The 18,935-nt window shown below is 40.8% G+C and overlaps 1 protein-coding gene across 1 annotated transcript in view; it reads left to right on the forward strand.

Annotated features, from left to right (window-relative positions):
• LOC140491819 (hepatitis A virus cellular receptor 2 homolog) overlaps positions 1-9,181 on the forward strand; it is a 69,963-nt gene extending 60,782 nt beyond the window's left edge. The window contains exon 7 of the mRNA XM_072590213.1: positions 8,753-9,181. Within this exon, the coding sequence (XP_072446314.1) occupies positions 8,753-8,785 (33 nt within the window). The 3' untranslated portion in view covers positions 8,786-9,181. The remainder of the gene's footprint in view (positions 1-8,752) is intronic.
• Positions 9,182-18,935: the final 9,754 nt, after the last annotated feature.

Consider the following 18,935-nt stretch of genomic DNA (forward strand, 5'->3'; position numbering starts at 1 on the left):
GGTTGAGGGAGCTAGGCCTTTTCTCATTGGAGTGAAGAAGGATGAGAGGTGACTTGATAGAGGTGTACAGATGTTGAGAGGCATAGATAGAGTGGATAGCCAGAGACCCTTTTCCATGGCAGAAATGTCTATCACAAGAGTGCATAATTTTAATGTAATTGGAGGAAGGTTTAAGGGAGATGTCCAAGGTTGGTTCTTTACTCAGAGAGTGGTGAGTGTGTGGAATGCACTGCCAGCTGTGGTAGTAGAGTCAGATACATTATGGACATTTAAGTGACTCTTGGATAGGCACATGGAAGATAGTACAATGAAGGGCACGTAGGTTAGACTGATATAGGGTAGGTTAGAAGGCTGACACAACATCAAGGGCCAAATGGCCTGTACTGTGCTGTACTGTTCTATGTTCTATGTTAACAACACATTTAGAAATGTATAGTATGATCAAACAATGTCAACATTATTATATGCAAGGGAAATTGTGTTTGACAAATTTATTATCGTTTTTGAGGAAGTATTTAGTAGGATAAATAAAAGGGAATAAGCAAATATTGTATACCTACAGTGCCAAACTTATCCAAAAGTGATTGAGTCATCCAGCATAGAAACTCATCCATCAGTCTAGCTCATCCATGTTGACCAGGTATCCTAAATTAATCTAGTCCCATTTGCCAACATTTGGCCCATATCCCTCTAAACATTTCCTGTTCATATACCCATCTAGATGCCCTTTAAATGTTGTAATTGTACCAGCCTCCACCACTTCCTCTGGCAGCTCATTTCATGCATGCACTACCCTCTGTGTGAGAAAGTTATCCTTAGGTCCCTTTAAAGTCTTTCTTGCTCCTCTTAAACCTGTGTCCTCTAGTTTTGGACTCTTCTACCCTGGGGAAAATGACCTTGGATATTCACCCTATCCATGTCCCTCATGATTTTATAAACTGCTCTAAGATCACCCCTCAGCCTCTGATGCTCCAGGGAAAAAAAGCCTATCTAGCCTCTCCTTAAACCTCAAACTCTCCAGTCTTGAACAGCTGCAACATGATGTCCTAAATCCTATATTTGATGCTCTGATCAATGAAGTGAAGTGTACCAAATGCCTCCTTCACCACCCTGCCTACCTGCGACTCCATTGTCATGGAACTGTGCACCTGCATTCCTAGGTCTCTTTGCTCAACAGCACTCCCCAGGGCCTTACCAAAAGGACAACACAAATGATTAACAGATAGAAGGAGAGCTCCTGGAATTGGAAGTAATGGATAGAAGATTAATTCACAGACAGGCAGCAAAGAGTAGGTTTAAATGGGGCATTTTCAAGTTTGCAGGCTATCATAGTGCAGCATGGATCAGTACTCAGGTCTCAGTTAATCATAATTTACATTAATAATTTAAACAGAGTTGGAGAGTAATGTTATAATGACAAAGTATTGCAAATACTGGAGATCTGAAATAAAACAGTAAGTACTCCTTACTAATCTCTTTATTTACTCAAGACTGCATGGCCAAATTCAGCTCTAACTCCAATTACAAATTTGTTGATATCACCACTGTAGTAGGTCAGATCTCAAATAATGACAATCAGAGTACAGGAAAGAGATAGAGAGCTTAGCAGCATGGTATAAAGACAACAATCTCTCCCCCAGTGAGAACAAAATGAAGAGGCTGGTCAGTGAGTCACTGTGTCATTGGTGCTGAGGTTGTGGTGATTGAGAGCTTCAGGTTCTGAGGAGTAAATATTACCAACAATCTGACATTGTCCATCCACATCAATGCAAAAGTCAGGAAAGCATCACGATGCCTGGACTTCCTCAGAAGGCTAAGGAAATTTGGCATGTTTTTCAATGCACCATAGAAAGCATCCTGTCTGGATGCCACACAGCTTAGTATGACCCTGCTCTGCACAAGATCAGAAAAAATTATAGAAAAAGGGACGGTTAGTACAGGACTGAAAGTCTTACATCTGAATGCACACAATATAAGGAATAAGGTAAATGAGCTTGTGATGTAGATCAAAATTGCCAGGTATGACTTGGTGGGCATCATGGAGACGTGGCTGTAAGGGAATATGATTGAAAAGATAGGCAGGTAGACAAAGGGGATGAAAGAAAATTAACTCAATAGTAAGAAATAAAGTAGAGTTAGAACCTGTGTCAGCAGAATTGAGGAATCACAAAGGTCAAAACATCAGAGCTGGAGTCATGTACAGACCTCCAAGTAGTCGCTTGGAGCTGGGGTGCAAGATACACCAGGAGATAGAAAAGATGTGTAGGAAAGGAAAAGTTGCAATGATCATGGGGGATTTCAATATGCAGGTGTACTGGGAAAATTAGATTGGTAGTGGTTTGCAAGAAAAATAATTGGTGGAATGTCTATGAGATGGCTTTTTGGACCAGCTTGTGGTGGAGCCCACTAGAGAACAGGTAATACTGGACTTAACGATGTTCAATGAGGTAGACTTGATAAGGGAGCTTAAGGTGAAAGAACCTTTAGGAAGCAGTGATTATAACATGATTGAATTTACTCTGCAATTTGAGAGGGAGAAGATAGAATAAAAGGTAATGGTATTACAGCTGCATAAAGGCAACTACAGAGGCATGAGGGAGGAGTTGGGTAGAATTGACTGAGAGAGGAACCCAGCAGGAAAGACAGTCGAACAGCAATGGCAGGAGTTTCTGGGAGTAATTCAGGCGACACAGCAGAGATTCATCCCGAGGAAAAAGAAGCATGGTACAGGGAGGATGAGGCAAGCATGGCTGACTAGGGAAGTCAGGGATAGCATAAAAACAAAAGAGAAAGCATATAATGTGGTAAAGTGCAATGGGAAACCAGAGGATTGGGAAGATCACAAAGGCCAACAAAAAAAGAAATAAGGAGGGAGAAGATGAAGTATGAGGATAAGCTTGTCTGTAATATAAAGGAAGACTGTAAGAATTTTTTTAGGTACATAAAAAGCAAAAGAGAGCCAAAAGTGGACATTGGGTCACTGAAAAATGATGCTGGAGAGATAGTAGTGGGGAACAAGGAAATGGCTGAGGAACTGAGTAATTACTTCGCATCAGTCTTCATGGTGGAAGACATGAGTAATATCCCAACAATTCAAGAGAGTGAGGGGGCAGAGTGGAGTATGGTGGCTATCACCAAAGGGAAGGTGCTAGGAAAACTAAATGGCCTGAAGGTGGATAAATCACCTGGACCAGATGGACTACATCCTAGAGTTTTAAGGGAGATAGCTGATAAGATAGAGAAGGCATTAAGTGGTGATCATTTATGAATTGCTAGAATAAGGGAGGGTCCTAAAAGACTGGAAAATCATTTTAAAAGGGAATAAGGCAAAAGACAGAAAATTACAGACAGATTAACCTAACCTCGGTTGTTGGTAAGATTCTGGAATCCATTGTTAAGGATAAGATTTCTAAAAATTTGGAAGTGCATGGTAAAATAGGGCAAAGTCAGCATGGTTTCATCAAGGGGACATCACGCCTGACAACTCAGCTGCAATTGGATTCCCTATAGTGTGGAAACAAGCCCTTCGACCCAACATGTCCACAGTGATCCTCCAAAGAGTAACCCACCCAGACCCATTCCCCTACATTTACCCCTGACTGATGTACCTAATACTATGGGAAATTTAGCATGGCCAATTCATCTGACCTGCACATCTTTGGATTGTGGGAGGAAACCCACTCAGGCACAGGGAGAATGTGCAAACTCCACACAGACAGTCACCCAAGACTGGAATTGAACCTGAGTCTCTGGTGCTGTGAGGCAGCAATGCTAACCACTGAGTCACTGTGCTGCTCTAATTATTTGGGAAATAACAAACAGGTTAGACCAAGGAGACCCAATGGATGTAATCTATCTGGACTTCAAGAAGGCCTTTGAAAAGGTGCTGCACTGGAGACTACTGAGTAAGATAATGGCCCATGGAGTTAGAGGCAAGGTACTAGCATGGATAGAAACTTAGCTATCTGGCAGGAAGCAGAGAGTGGGGATAAAAGGGTCCTCCTCAGGATGGCAGCCAGTGACATTTGGTTTTCTGAAAGGCTCAATGTTCAGACCACTACTTTTCACTTTATACATGAATGATCTAGATGAAGGGACTGAGGGCATTCTGGCTACGTTTGTAGATGATACAAAGATATGTAGAGGGACAGGCAGCATTGAGGAGGCAGGAAGGCTGCAGAAGGATTTGGACAGGTTAGGAGAGTGGGCAAAGAATTGGCAGATGGAGTATAATGTGGGAAATTCTGAGGTCATGCACTTTGGTAGGAAGAATAGAGGCATGGATTATTTTCAAAATGGGGGTAAAATTCAGAAACCTGAAGTACAAAGAGACTTGAGAGTTCTAGTCTAGGATTCTCTCAAGGTAAACTTGCAGGTTGAATCTGCAATTAGGAAGGCAAATGCAGTGATGGTAGTTATTTTGAGATGACTTGATTATAAAAGCAGGGATATACTTCTGAGGCTCTATAAGGCTCTGGTCAGATGACATTTGGAGAATTGTGAACTGTTTTGGGTGGGCTCCATATCTCAGGAAGGATGTATTGGACTTGAACCATGTTCAGAGGAGGTTCACAAGAATGAACCCAGGAATGAAAGGCTTAACATATGAGGAACGTGTGAGGTCTCTGGGTCTATACTCGTTGGAGTTTAGAAGGAAGAGGGGGAATCTAATTGAAACTTACAGAATACTGAATGGCCTGGACAGAGTACATATTGGAAAGATGTTTCCATTTGTAGGAGAGACTAGGACCCAAGGGCATAGCCTGAGAGTAAAGGGAAGACCTTTTAGAGTGGAGATAAGGAGAAACGTCTTCAGTGAGAGAGTGGTGAATATTGAATTCTTTGTCACAGAAGGTGGTGCAGGTCAGGTCATGGAGTATACTTAAGACTGAGATAGATTGGTTCCTGATTGTCAAGGGGATCAGGGATACAGGGAGAAAGTTGGATAATGGAATTGAAAAACTTGTCAGCAATGATTGAATGGTGGACTAGACATGATGGGCTGAATGGCCTAATTTCTGCTCCTTATAGATGTTAATGCTGCCCAATATATAAAGAAAACCAGCCTTCCATCCATTGACTCCAGCTACACTTCTTGCTGCCTCGGGAAAGCAGCCAACATCACCAAAGACACATCCCACTTCGTGGGTCATACTGTCTCTCACCTTCTTTCATTGGGCAGAAGATACAAAAGTTTGAAAAGTTTAAAACCAATGGATTTAAGAACAGCGAGTCTTGAGAAGATTTGTAGCTCAGGTTGAGGTACTGGATGTAGGTTTGCTCGCTGAGCTGGAAGGTTCATTTCCAGATGTTTCGTCTCCCTACTAGGTAACATCTTCAGTGGGCCTCAGGCGAAGCACTGCTGAAGATGTTACCTAGTTGGGTGATGAAACTTCTGGAAATGAACCGTCCAGCTCTGCGAGCAAACCTACATCCAGCATTTAAGAACAGCTTCTTCCTCGTTGTTATCAGACCGAATAAAGGATCTCTCACACATTAGAATTGATCTTTCTTTGCACCTTCTCTGTAGCTGTAAAAGTGTTCTGCATTCTTTTCTATTACCCTAACATACTTATGTAAGATATGATTTGTCTCGTTAGCACACAAAATAATTCGTTTCACCATATCTCAGTATATGTGGCATATAAATGAAATCAAAGTCAGCGAGTTTGTCAGTATGTGTGGAGGAAATAATCAAAGTGAACATTTTGATTTCAATAGGACTCTTTTTTGAAACTGAAGGGGCCTGGAAAATAATAAGTTTTATGTTGCTAACAAAGAGTAGGCAGGACAGATGGATTAGATGGTAAGGGTACCGAGAGAAAAAGACACTATTTGAGAAAGGGGGTAAGGAAAAGCCAGGGAACTATAGGCTGGTGAGCCTGACATCGGTAGTGGGCAAGTTGTTGGAGGGAATCCTGAGGGACAGTGTTTACATGCATTTGGAAAGGTGAGGACTGATTAGGGATAGTCAGCCTCACTTTGTGCATGGGAAATCATGTCTCACGAACTTGATTAAGATTCTTGAACAAGTAACAAAGAGGATTGATGAGGGCAAAATGGTGGACGTGATCTATATGGACTTCAGTAAGGCTTTCAACAAGGTTCCTCATGGTAGACTGGTAAGCAAGGTTGATCTCATGGAATACAGGGAGAACTAGTAATTTGGATACAGAACTGGCTCAAAGGTAGAAGACAGAAGGGGGTGGTGAAGGATTGCTTTTCAGACTGGAGGCCTGTGACAAGCAGTGTGCCACAAGGATCAGAGCTAGGTCCATTGCTTTTCATCATTTATGTAAATGATTTGGATGTGAGCATAAGAGGTATACTTGGTAAGGTTGCAGGTGACATCAAAATTGGAGGTGGACAGCGAAGAAGGTCACCTCAGCATACAATGTGATCTTGATCAGATGGGCCAATGGGCTGAGGAATGACAGATGAAGTTTAATTTAAATAAATATAAGATGCTCCCTTTTGGAAAGGCAAATCAGGGCAGGACGTATACACTTAATAGTAAGGTCCTGGGGAGTGTTGCTGAACAAAGAGACCTTGGAGTGCAGGTTCATAGTTCTTTGAAAGTGGAGTCTCAGGTAGAAGTATGCTTTCCTTTATTGGTCAGAGCATTAAGTATAAGAATTGGGAGATCATGTTGTGGCTGTACAGGACATTGGTTAGGCCACTTTTCAAATATTGTGTACAATTCTGATCTCCTTCCCATAAGAAGAATGTAGTGAAACTTGAAAGGGTTCAGAAAAGATTTGCAAGCATGTTACCAGAGTTGGAGGGTTTGAGCTACAGGGAGAGGCTGAACAGGCTGGGGCTGTTTTCCCTGGAGGCTGAGGGGTGACCTTATAGAGGCTTATAAAATCATGAGGAGCATGGATAGGGTGAATAGTCAAGGTCTTTTCCTCGGGGTTGGGGAGTCCAGAACTGAAGGGCATAGGTTTAGGGTGAGGGGGCAAGATTTAAGAGGGACCTAGAGGTAATTTTTTCATGCAGAGTTTGGTGTGTGCATGGAATGAGCTGCCAGAGGAAGTGGTGGAGGCTGTTACAATTATAACATTTAAAAGGCATCTGGATGGGTATATGAATAGGAAGGGTTTGAAGGAATAAAGGCCAAGTGCTGGCAAATAAGACTAGATTAGATTAGGATATCTATTTTGCATGAACAAGTTGGACCAAAGGGTCTGTTTGCATGCTGTACATTTCTATGACTCTATGACAAAGGAATTATGTATGGCAGTAGAAGAGTTATACAGATGCAAAATAGCTGTTAATAGTTGTTCATAGTAGAAAATAGCGTGTGAAGTGCCTCAGTGTAAAATATGATAACTTGTTTTTCAGCTTGCACTGGGCTTTGCTGAAAACAGCAGAAGGCCTAGGATGGAAACATTAGCAGAATAACAAGATATAACTATATTGAAATGGCAAGCAACTAGAATGCCAGGGTCACTCTTCCAGACAAAACAGAGGTGCTCCCTAAAGCAGTCACCCAGGCTGCACTTGGTCCCACCAATATAGAGGAGAATGTATTGTACATAGCAGATACAGTCAACCACTTCAATAGAAGTACAAGTAAACTGCGGTGTCACATCATAGTGGCCTTGGACAATGAAGAGGGAAGAAATAAAAGAGCAAGTGTTACATCTTCTGTGATAACATGGGCAGGTGCCATATTGGGGCAGGGAAGTGTTAAGTGTTATGGAAGAGTGACAGTGTCACAGAGGGAACAGTCCCTGCAGAATGCTGACAAGGGAGGGGAGGGGAAGATCTGCTGGAGATAGTATCCTGCTGGAGTTGGCATAAACAGCAAAGAATCATTCTTTGAATTAAAATTACTCTGTGCTAAAGTGTCTCAGGAGGAGCTGCAAAAAAAAATGAACTGGCCCACTTCCTTGGACTCAGAGGGCGAAGGGATGTGGTTATTGTAATGTGATCAGCCCCTGATTGGGGCTGTTAACATGGTCCAATCAGGGACCCCTGGCTGACAGATATAAATAGAAGTGGCCCGGGTGTCCTTGGAGAAGGAGCACGCGGGTGTCCACTGACACCCTGGAGTTGTGACTGGCCACTTGAGTGTTTCCTTCCCTGCTGGAGAGATTGGACCATTTCTAAAAAAAAAATAAAAAAATAGAAGTGTCTGGTGGAAATTGAATAAAGATTTGTGCACTTTGTGTCCTTTCACTGTGTCTCACACCTGCACACACACACCATGGGTGCTCGGGAAAAAATAAAAAGAAAAGAAAAAAAAAGAAAAAAAAAGAAAAATAAAAATAAATAGAAGTGTCAGGGGTCCTGTTCACTCTGAGAGCTGGCTCTGAGGGAGCTGAATCAGTGTCAAGGACTCTCCACATGTAGATAAAGAATGACTTAATGATGGAATACCAATCTCTGTCGAGTTATTTCAAAGCTGACCATTTGTCTGTTAAACTGGTTGTCAATGTGAATAGTTATCCTTCTTTCCACACCCAGTGCCACATATGCCTCACTATATTCCCCCAAGGATTTTACAGAGATCCATTACAATCTATGGTGAATTCCAAGCTTTACGAAGATTTTTGTCATTTGGAGAGGAGATTGTTCATTGAGTTGATCAGAGGGTTACTGGACAGCAGAATCTTATCAAACTGACAGGAGTTCAAATGGGACCCGGGATTGAATTGCAGCAAAATCAAGGAAATTCTTCTTTAGATACCTCCTAGCATCATGTATAAGTGCATCTGTTAATAATATTCTTTTTTTTGTTATACAGGTAATTACCCAGGAAAATGAATTATTCTCATAACAGCAGCGCTTCTTTTACTCCAAAGGGTTAAAACCTTTCCCAGTGTAAATCCATGTACAATAATCCTCAACGATCCAAGCAAAGCATATGATGGATTCTCCTCAATGTTCTGTGACCTTCCCACAACCCAGGACAATTCTTGGAGTAAGAACATTATCAAGCCTGGGAAATGTGCGAGTTGCTGTATTTCCTAATCAGCAACAGAATGCAGTGCTACTGATAAATAACACACTGCTTACTTTTTGAAAGTACCTCTTGAATATTTTAACATGACACATTTAGCTTCCAGTGTGTTTAAACTTGAACTTGTGTCTAGAATCATCCAGCTACGGCTCGTGACTTATCATTAGTTAATTTACATGATTCACTATTCTGTAATTTGCATCAGTAACTGAAAATCACATCTTTAGTTTCATGTTAGTTATTCAAAGAAAATTGTTTTTGTTATGAAATTATAGCATCTACTGGTTTAATAAAAAATTGTAAATTTGATATGAAGTGAAGCAGGAATTCAAAGGGATACAACTTTATGATAAATGCTCAATTTGTATTTCAGCATTTATTATTTTTCTCATCATACTAAATGGTGAAAGCCAATGGCACTTGTAAATACTGCCTTATGAAAGTAGTGTAATGACTGTGGTTCCTAAAAGGGGAACCTTTCTCAGATTTTTACTGCGTTTCTAGGAATTTATATTTCATCTCTTTGCATCTGGTTTTCTCAGTAAACCCTAAGAGTTCTCCCTCTGGTTTGTTGATTTGATTGGTGGGGAAGATGCTCAAGTCCATTTGAAAAGATTTAGTAGCAATACACTTGGAAAACAGCAAAGGGATTGGACAGACTCAGCATGGATTTACAAAAGGGAAAAATTACCAAACAAATTGTTATGGACCAGGCCAAACCCCCTCCAAATATATTAAGGAGATAGTCTCGACCCTAACTTTTATCTTATTTAAAGGCAAGTGTATGCTCCAGATGTGATTTGATTGGTCAAACTACTGGGGTTGAACAAAACAGTTTCTTCTCACACCACAATTGAAATACAAACACAAAAAAAATTGGCATGACTTTAACTCTGTCAAAATGCTTAAAAAATATTTAACTCCTACCCATGAACTGTTCCAATATAGGCACATCCTATAAACACCAGTGGCAAAGGCAAGTTCAGCAAAACAGATTTCCCTCACTTGTTACCTCCTCCAGTCCATAAGAAGGAACACTGACAGTATGAATCTAGATGCAGAGAGAGAACTCAAACTTTTGCAGCAGCAGCAGACAGAGAGCATTATCTAGCAGCTTCAACAACTGAAAGCATAAACTAAAACCCTGGACTATGGGAGCCTTATTCCACTCACACATGCTTCTTTTGTCTACTTTAAACAAAAACCCAAAGCTATTTTCTCTGCTTCCCATGGAGCAGACACCTTGGGACTAGGATTACAACACCTACCTTCAGGAGAACTGGGACAGACAAATCCTTCTTAAAGACAAGGTCTCCCCTCTAAAATACAATGAACCATCAATATACCAAGATAGCTTCATTTACAAAACCTTTCGTCTCACCCTATTAGTATCTCTACATTATATATACATTACATCAAATATAAGCATGCTAGCATTCAACACTACAGTCCCATCTCAATCCATTTCTTCCCCCACCAAACACCCCCATCTTTTTCCATCAAAGTCATGGCAATGTGTTGGCAATTATGTTCTCTTGACTTGCCACGTGTATAATTTTCAAATTGAATAGCAACAATGAACTTATCTAAACAAATCTGTTTTTTCTATCCTTACATTTCTGCAAAATTGTTAAGGGATTATGATCAGCACATACAATTGCCTCAGTTACATTACTAGGAACATAAATGTTGAAATGCTGTAACATCAACACCAAACTCAAGATCTCTTTCTCAATGGTGGAATATTTCTTTTGATGAATATTCAACTTTTAGGACAATTACACAATAGGTCTTTCCAACCTCACCTCATCTTGGAAGAGTAAAGCACTGACACCTACAGCATTTGCATCAATAGCCACCTTGATTGACTTTGCAAAGTTAAGTGCTACTAAGACCAGAGCAGTGGTTAACACAGTTTTCAGGTTGTCAAATGCATTCTGGCACTCCTCTGACACTGAGATTTTTTGTACTTCTTCAACAGCTCAGTCAATGAACCACTCAGTCCCCGATGTTACGGGAAACTCCCCAACTTTGTTTTTGTATCCCATGGGGCCATATGCCCATATCCAATGATACGGCCTAGTAATGTATCTTGGGCTTTTGTGAACCCACTGTTAGCTAGGCTGAGCATGAAGTCTGCCCCCCTGAATTCATTCAAATTATTCTGCTAGATGCTTCAAATGTTTGTTCTGTGTGTGATTAAAATTCATTTATGTATGCTATAGGGCAATCCCAAAATGACTTTATTGATTAGTCTTTGAAATGTGGCTGGCACATTTTTCATTCCAAATGACATGACTTTACAATGGTAATGTCCATTGGCTGTGACAAAAGCCAAAATCACCTTGGCACTTTCAGTTAAAGGTACCTGCCAGTGTCCTCTGAGTAACTTAGAAATATAAGTTTTTTATCCAACCTTCTCAATACAATCTTCTAAACTTGGAATACGATATGAATATTTTTCAACTGAATTAATTTTGCAATAGTCCACACATAAGAGTGATTATAATAACTCTTTCAGATTATTTTGATTTTCCTCTGGGAGGTAACTCAATAAGTTATTCAATTTTTTTGAGAATTTACTCATTGTCCAATATAATTTGAGGAATATCAAGTTCAAATATATTTGGATTTGGTTCTTCACTCTGAGTTGTAACGAGTACCACATTCTCATTTTATTTTCATTCCATATCAAAAAACCATTTGAGCATCATCATATGATGCACTCTATGAGTTTTCCTTCTATCTAGTGTTCTCACCAAATAATTCACCTCACTCATTTTTTTTTCAATTTGTTAGGCTCATTAAACCTAATATTAAGTGTTCACCTACCACTGGTAGTAACACTAACACTTTATCTCTACTAGCAAAATCACAAATTTTTAATCTCTTGTCTATTTCCTGTTTCATCACGTGCTGTGCTATTTTTAGATGCTGGATTAGTGGTGCTGGAAGAGCACAGCAGTTCAGGCAGCATCTAACGAGCAGCGAAATCCAGGCAGCATCCAAAGAGCAGCGAAATCCAGGCAGCATCCAACGAGCAGCTGTCTAGTCAACTCCCCTGCTCTGTTTAATCTTTTCCTACAATTTAACAGAGTTGAAATATGTGGTCTCTGAACTCTGACTAATTAATTTCAGTGGTCCTCTCACCACATGCCCTAAAACGAATTCAAATGGACTGTATTTGGTTGATTTATTAGATGTTCATCAAGCTGTATAACCAGTGGGTTATAGGACGGAGGTGTTGCAGGTAGCACATGATTTACCAGTAGGAGGTAACTTGGGAGTAAGGAAAAAATTGTAAAAAATACAAATGGAATTTCTTTATCCTGGTCCTTTGGATAATCTTGATTCTCAATAAGCTGCATGGCACACACTGGGTTTGAATGGTTTTACTCCTAAGCTATCCATAACTTCCTAGAATAATTTTGATATTACATTTGACCCTTGATCCAATTGTCTATCTGTAGATAGTCCCTAAGTAGTAAAGAAATTGAATACCTCTTCTACAATTCTTTTAGCTGTGTAATGAAGTTAATGGCATGTATTGTACCTTAAAGAGAGAGTGAAAACTGTTTTGCACTGAGAGCTTTCAGACACCTGTCATATGACTAGCTAGTAGCTTTAGAGTGTACTGGAAAGTTGAAAACATGTAAAATTTGGCTGTAAACTAGATACCTCAGGTGATTTGACTGCAATTTGAATCCAACCAATCAATTTAAATCATACACCAGGATACTAAAACCCAACTGAGTTTAAATTTATTGTTTGCCAACCTTGAACCAATGAGATGATCCGATGTTTGGGGTATGAAAAAAGCAGACATTTAGAAAGTTAGACAGAGAGCAACTGCCATTGAGAGAGTAACTGCCATTCAAAGCACTCTCTATCAAAGGTCACTTTTTCATATGAAACATCTTTACAGTAAAAGACAGAAGACGACCCAGGGAGATTGTTAGCCGAAAGGAGGAGGACAATGGAGAGGACAGCTGCTGTTTGGTTTTAAAATTAAGTTGATGTAATTTTAATTTGGGTGGTTATTGGAATAGTATGAAGTTATAGAGTTGAAGGCAGATACCAAGCATTTAAGAGAAAGGAGACTTAGAGTTGTAACTAGTTGTTGTTTAATGTTCACTTTTAGAGTTAATGAATAAATTGCTATTTTTTTCTTTAAATACTGGAATTTGGGAGCTTTTTGTCACTCATACTTTTAACAGATTATGAGGTGAGGTGAGCTTTTTTGGGGATTTGGTTTAATTAGCAGAAGGGTTCACCACCATGTTGTAACAATTCTGACACTGTATAATGGAATAGCCTCTGGAAATCTAGAAGATGTATCCATTATGGTCAACAAAAAAAATCCTCTTTTTTTTTGCTGTAGAATGGGCTCCTACGCAATTAATTAAGGTTCTTGTTAAAAGTTCCTCAAATACTGGAATAGGTATTAACAGTTCTAGTTTTATCACTGCCTGAGTTTTTCCAATTACCTGACACATGTGATATGTCCAGAAAGATTCAACCACAACTTTATGCAGTCCAAGCCACTTGAAGCAGTTTTGTGGTTTGGCTTGAGTTTTCCTTACTCCCAAGTTACCTCCTACTGGTAAATCATGTGCTACCTGCAACACCTCCGTCCTATAACCCACTGGTTATACAGCTTGATGAACATCTGCCTGAATTTTTCATCTGCCTGAATATGTGATGGCCTCCATTTTCTCATCAGGACTTCAGTTTTGAAAGAGTAACATTCTGGGATAGACTGAGATTCTTCCTCTTTAACACTTTACTTTTTCATCTTTCTGATGTAATTCAGCTTATTTCTCCGAACTAAAGATATCAACTTGTCTTACACCTGTTTTTATTTCTTTTCTTAACCATTTGATCAAACATAGTTTCTGTTGATTGGACTTCAACTTCCTTATCTTTACTTTCTGATTTCTCCTCCTATTTCAACCTGTGGCTTTGTGACTTTGTTATTACACAGTCAAGAAAAACCCCAGAATATACTCCCTGTACCACTACTACAGGCTTCACTTCCACTTGTAATTCAGCTTTATCATTAAAGAGGATAAATTATATTTCTGAACCCGAGAACTTTTCTATTACTCCTACCACCACATCACCACTTTTCATTAGATTCTCCAACCTCACCTGACACAATGAATACTACTCTTCTCACTATGAATTCCATACAGTCATACAGCATGGAAACAGATCCCTTGGTCCAACAAGTCCATGCTGAACTCTTTCGAAGTTACCTATCTCCTCATTTTTCCCAATGAAGATTGACATGCTCCCAAAGCTTCTAAAAGTAACTTCTTCACCTACTCCTCCTGGAATACATGAGTAAACCTTACCTACTCAGGTAAGTTCTTTGATGAGATCTACTATTGTTTTATTAATTAATCCCTGACTAGACTTTTGGAGCTTTTTATCCTCCATTGGGGTCTCCTTTGCCATTTTAATAAACTCCTCTGATTTGTCTTGTTTTACCATATCTGTCTTCCCAGTGCTTTTGTTAAACACCAATACTAAGATGTCCTTTTTTATTTCAGAAAAAAAACACCTGACAGTTTTTGCTTCTCATCCCCCCATCATGGGTTCCTTTTTTAACATGTGGCAAACAGCCTTGATGTTCATAGAGTCATAGAGTCATAGAGGTTTACAGCATGGAAACAGACCCTTTAGTCCAACCCGTCCATGCCGACCAGATATCCCAACCCAATCTAGTCCCACCTGCCAGCACCCGGCCCATATCCCTCCAAACCCTTCCTATTCATATACCCATCCAAATGCCTCTTAAATGTTGCAATTGTACCAGCCTCCACCACATCCTCTGGCAGCTCATTCCATACACGTACCACCCTCTGTGTGAAAAAGTTGCCCTGTAGGTCTCTTTTATATCTTTCCCCTCTCACCCTAAACCTATGCCTTCAAGTTCTGGACTCCCCTACCCCAGGGAAAAGACTTTGTCTATTTATCCTATCCATGCCCCTCTTAATTTTGAAAACCTCTATAAGGTCACCCCTCAGCCTCTGACGCTCCAAGGAAAACAGCCCCAGCCTGTTCAGCCTCTCCCTGTAGCTCAGATCCTCCAACCCTGGCAACATCCTTATAAATCTTTTCTGAACCCTTTCAAGTTTCATAACATCTTTCCGATAGGATGGAGACCAGAATTTCATGCAATATTCCAATAGTGGCCTAACCAATGTCCTGTACAGCCGCAACATGACCTCCCAACTCCTGTACTCAATACTCTGACCAATAAAGGAAAGCATACCAAACGCCTTCTTCACTATCCTATCTACCGGTGACTCCACTTTCAAGGAGCTATGAACCTGCACTCCAAGGTCTCTTTGTTCAGCAACACTCCCTAGGACCTTACCATTAAGTGTATAAGTCCTGCTAAGATTTGCTTTCCCAAAATGCAGCACCTCTCATTTATCTGAATTAAACTCCATCTGCCACTTCTCAGCCCATTGGCCCAAATGGTCCAGATCCTGTTGTAATCTGAGGTAACCCTCTTCGCTGTCCACTACACCTTCAATTTTGGTGTCATCTGCAAAATTACTAACTGTACGTCTTATACTCACATCTAAATCATTTATATAAATGACAAAAAGTAGAGGGCCCAGCACCGATCCTTGTGGTCACAGGTCTCCAGTCTGAAAAGCAAGCCTCCACCACCACCCTCTGTCTTCTACCTTTGAGCCAGTTCTGTATCCAAATGGCTAGTTCTCCCTGTCTTCCATGAGATCTAACCCTTTGGATTCTCCTTAATTCTATTTGCCAAAGCTATCTCATGTCCCCGTTTTGTCATCCTGACTTCCCGCTTAAGAAAAATAAGGAAGCTTTTCTCAGGTATAGACAGGATAGATCGAGTGAATCCTTAGAAGAGTATAAAGAAAGTAGTCATCCAGCATTCCCTACACCTACCAGCCTTTCTTTTCAACCTCACAGGAATATATTGTCTCTGGACTCTCGTCATCTCATTTCTGAAGGCTGTTCCAGCTGTTTTCCAGCTGTTCCTTTATACGCGAACATCTGTCTCCAATCAGCTTTCGAAAGTTTTTGCCTAATACTATCAAAATTAGCCTTCCTCCAATATAGAATTCCACCTTTTAGATCTGATCTATCCTTTTCCATCACTATTTTAAAATGAATAAAATTAGTGTTGCTGGCCCCAAAGTGCTCCCCCACTGACACCTCAGTCATCTGCCCTGCCTTATTTCCCAAGAGTAGATCAAGTTTTGCACCTTCTCTAGTAGGTACATCCACATACTGAATCAGAAAATTGTCTTGTATAAACTTAAGAAATTCCTCTCCATCTAAACCTTTAACACTATGGCAGTCCGAGGTAAAAACAATGACTGCAAATGCTGGAAACCAGATTCTGGATTAGTGGTGCTGGAAGAGCACAGCAGTTCAGACAGCATCCAAGGAGCTTCGAAATTGACGTTTCGGGCAAAAGCCCTTCATCAGGAATAAAGGCAGTGAGCCTGAAGCGTGGAGAGATAAGCTAGAGGAGAGTGGGGGTGGGGAGAAAGTAGTATAGAGTACAATGGGTGAGTGGGGGAGGGGATGAAGGTGATAGGTCAGGGAGGAGAGGGTGGAGTGTATAGGTGGAAAAGGAGATAGGCAGGTAGGACAAGTCCGGACAAGTCATGAGGACAGTGCTGAGCTGGAAGTTTGGAATAGGGTGAGGTGGGGGAAGGGGAAATGAGGAAACTGTTGAAGTCCACATTGATGCCTTGGGGTTGAAGTGTTCCGAGGCGGAAGATGAGGCGTTCTTCCTCCAGGCGTCTGGTGGTGAGGGAGTGGCGGTGAAGGAGGCCCAGGACCTCTACGTCCTTGGCAGAGTGGGAGGGGGAGTTGGAATGTTGGGCCACGGGGCGGTGTGGTTGATTGGTGCCGGTGTCCCGGAGATGTTCCCTAAAGCGGTCTGCTAGGAGGCGCCCAGTCTGCCCAATGTAGAGAAGACCACGCCGGGAGCAACGGATACAATAAATGATATTAGTGAATGTGCAGGTAAAACTTTGATGGATGTGGAAGGCTCCTTTTGGGCCTTGGATAGAGGTGAGGGAGGAGGTGCGGGCGCAGGTTTTACAGTTCTTGCGGTGGCAGGGGAAAGTGCCAGGATGGGAGGGTGGGCTGTAGGGGGCGTGGACCTGACCAGGTAGTCATGGAGGGAACGGTCTTTGCAGAAGGCGGAAAGGGGTGGGGTCTGTTTGGAGGTGGCGGAAATGTCGGCAGATGATTTGGTTTATAATAAGGTTGGTAGGGTGGAAGGTGAGCACCAGGGGTGTTCTAGTCCCAGTCTATGTTTGGAAAGTTAAAATCCTCTACCATAACTACCCTATTATTCTTACAGATAGCCGAGATCTCCTTACAAGTTTGTTTCTCAATTTCCCTCTGACTATTGGATGGTCTATAATACACATAGAACATAGAACATAGAACATAGAACATTACAGCGCAGTACAGGTCCTTCAGCCCTTGATGTTGTGCCAACCTGTGAAACCAATCTGAAGCCCATCTAACCTACACTATTCTATTATCATCCATATAGTTATCAAATGACTATTTAAATGCACACAAAGTTGGCGAGTCCACTACTGCAGCAGGTAGGGTGCTCCACAACCTTACTACTCTCTGAGTAAAAAAACCACCTCAGACCTCTGTTCTATATCTATCAACCCTTAATTTAAAGTTATGTCCCCTTGTGCTAGCCATCACTATCTGAGGAAAAAGACTCTCACTGCCCACCCTGTTTAACCCTCTGATCATCTTATATGTCTCTATTAAGTCACCTCTCAACCTTCTTCTTTATAACGAAAACAGCTTCAAGTTCCTCAGCCTTTCCTCATATGATTTGGAGATGCCGGTGTTGGACTGGGGTGTACAAAGTTAAAAATCACACAACACCAGGTTATAGTCCAACAGGTTTAATTCGAAGCACACTAGTTTTCGGAGCGATGCTCCTTCATCAGGTGATTGTGGAGGGATCGATTGTAACACAGAATTTATAGCAAAAATTTGCACTGTGATGTAACTGAAATTATACATTGAAAAATTGATTGTCTGTTAAGCCTTTCATCTGTCAGAATACAGTGATAGTTTCACTTCTTTCATGTGTAAATCACAAAACCCTTTTTTTAAAAGTTGCATTCTCAGGTTGGCTGTTAACAATGGTGATAGCTAGACAATATGTTGAAGGTGTTAACCCCCTGTGTTCTCTGTCTATGACCTGATGTTTAGATTGATTCTAATCTAAAAAGTGAGATAACGGAGTTTTACATAAATTTGTGCAGTTTTTGAGCTCAGAGTTCTACATGAATGTATGTAGTTTTTGAGCAAAGTGCAATGTAACTCTGCAAGTACAAATTCACCACAAATGCTTTACTGAAATCTATATACACCACATCGACCATTTTACCCTCATCCATCTGTTTGGTCACCTTCTAAAAGAACTCAATAATGTTTTGAGGGACAACATATCCTCCACAAAACTGTGTTGACTATCCCTAATCAACCTATTCCTTTTCAGATGATTACAAATCCTCTCTCTTATATCCTTTTCCAGCACTTTACCCATAATCAGATAAGGGTCACTGGTCTATAATTACCAGGGATGTCTCTACTCCCCTTCTTGAACAAGGGAACAACATTTGCTATCCTCCAGTCTTCTGGAATTATTCCTGTAGACAATGACAATATAAAGATCAAAGCCAAAGTCTCTGCAATCTCCTCTCTGGCTTCCCTAGGATACATTCCATCCAGTCCAGGGGACTTATCTATTTTTCTGCTCTCCAGAACTGCTAACACCTCCTCCTTGTCAACCTCAATCCTATCTAGTCTAATAGTCTGTATCTCTGTATTCTCCTTGATAACATTGCCTTTTTCTTATGTGAATACTGATGAAAAATATTCATTTAGCACCTCTCCTGTCTTCGTTGACTCCATACAC

The sequence above is a fragment of the Chiloscyllium punctatum genome, chromosome 20 (assembly GCF_047496795.1).
Source record: "Chiloscyllium punctatum isolate Juve2018m chromosome 20, sChiPun1.3, whole genome shotgun sequence".
NCBI lineage: Eukaryota > Metazoa > Chordata > Chondrichthyes > Orectolobiformes > Hemiscylliidae > Chiloscyllium > Chiloscyllium punctatum.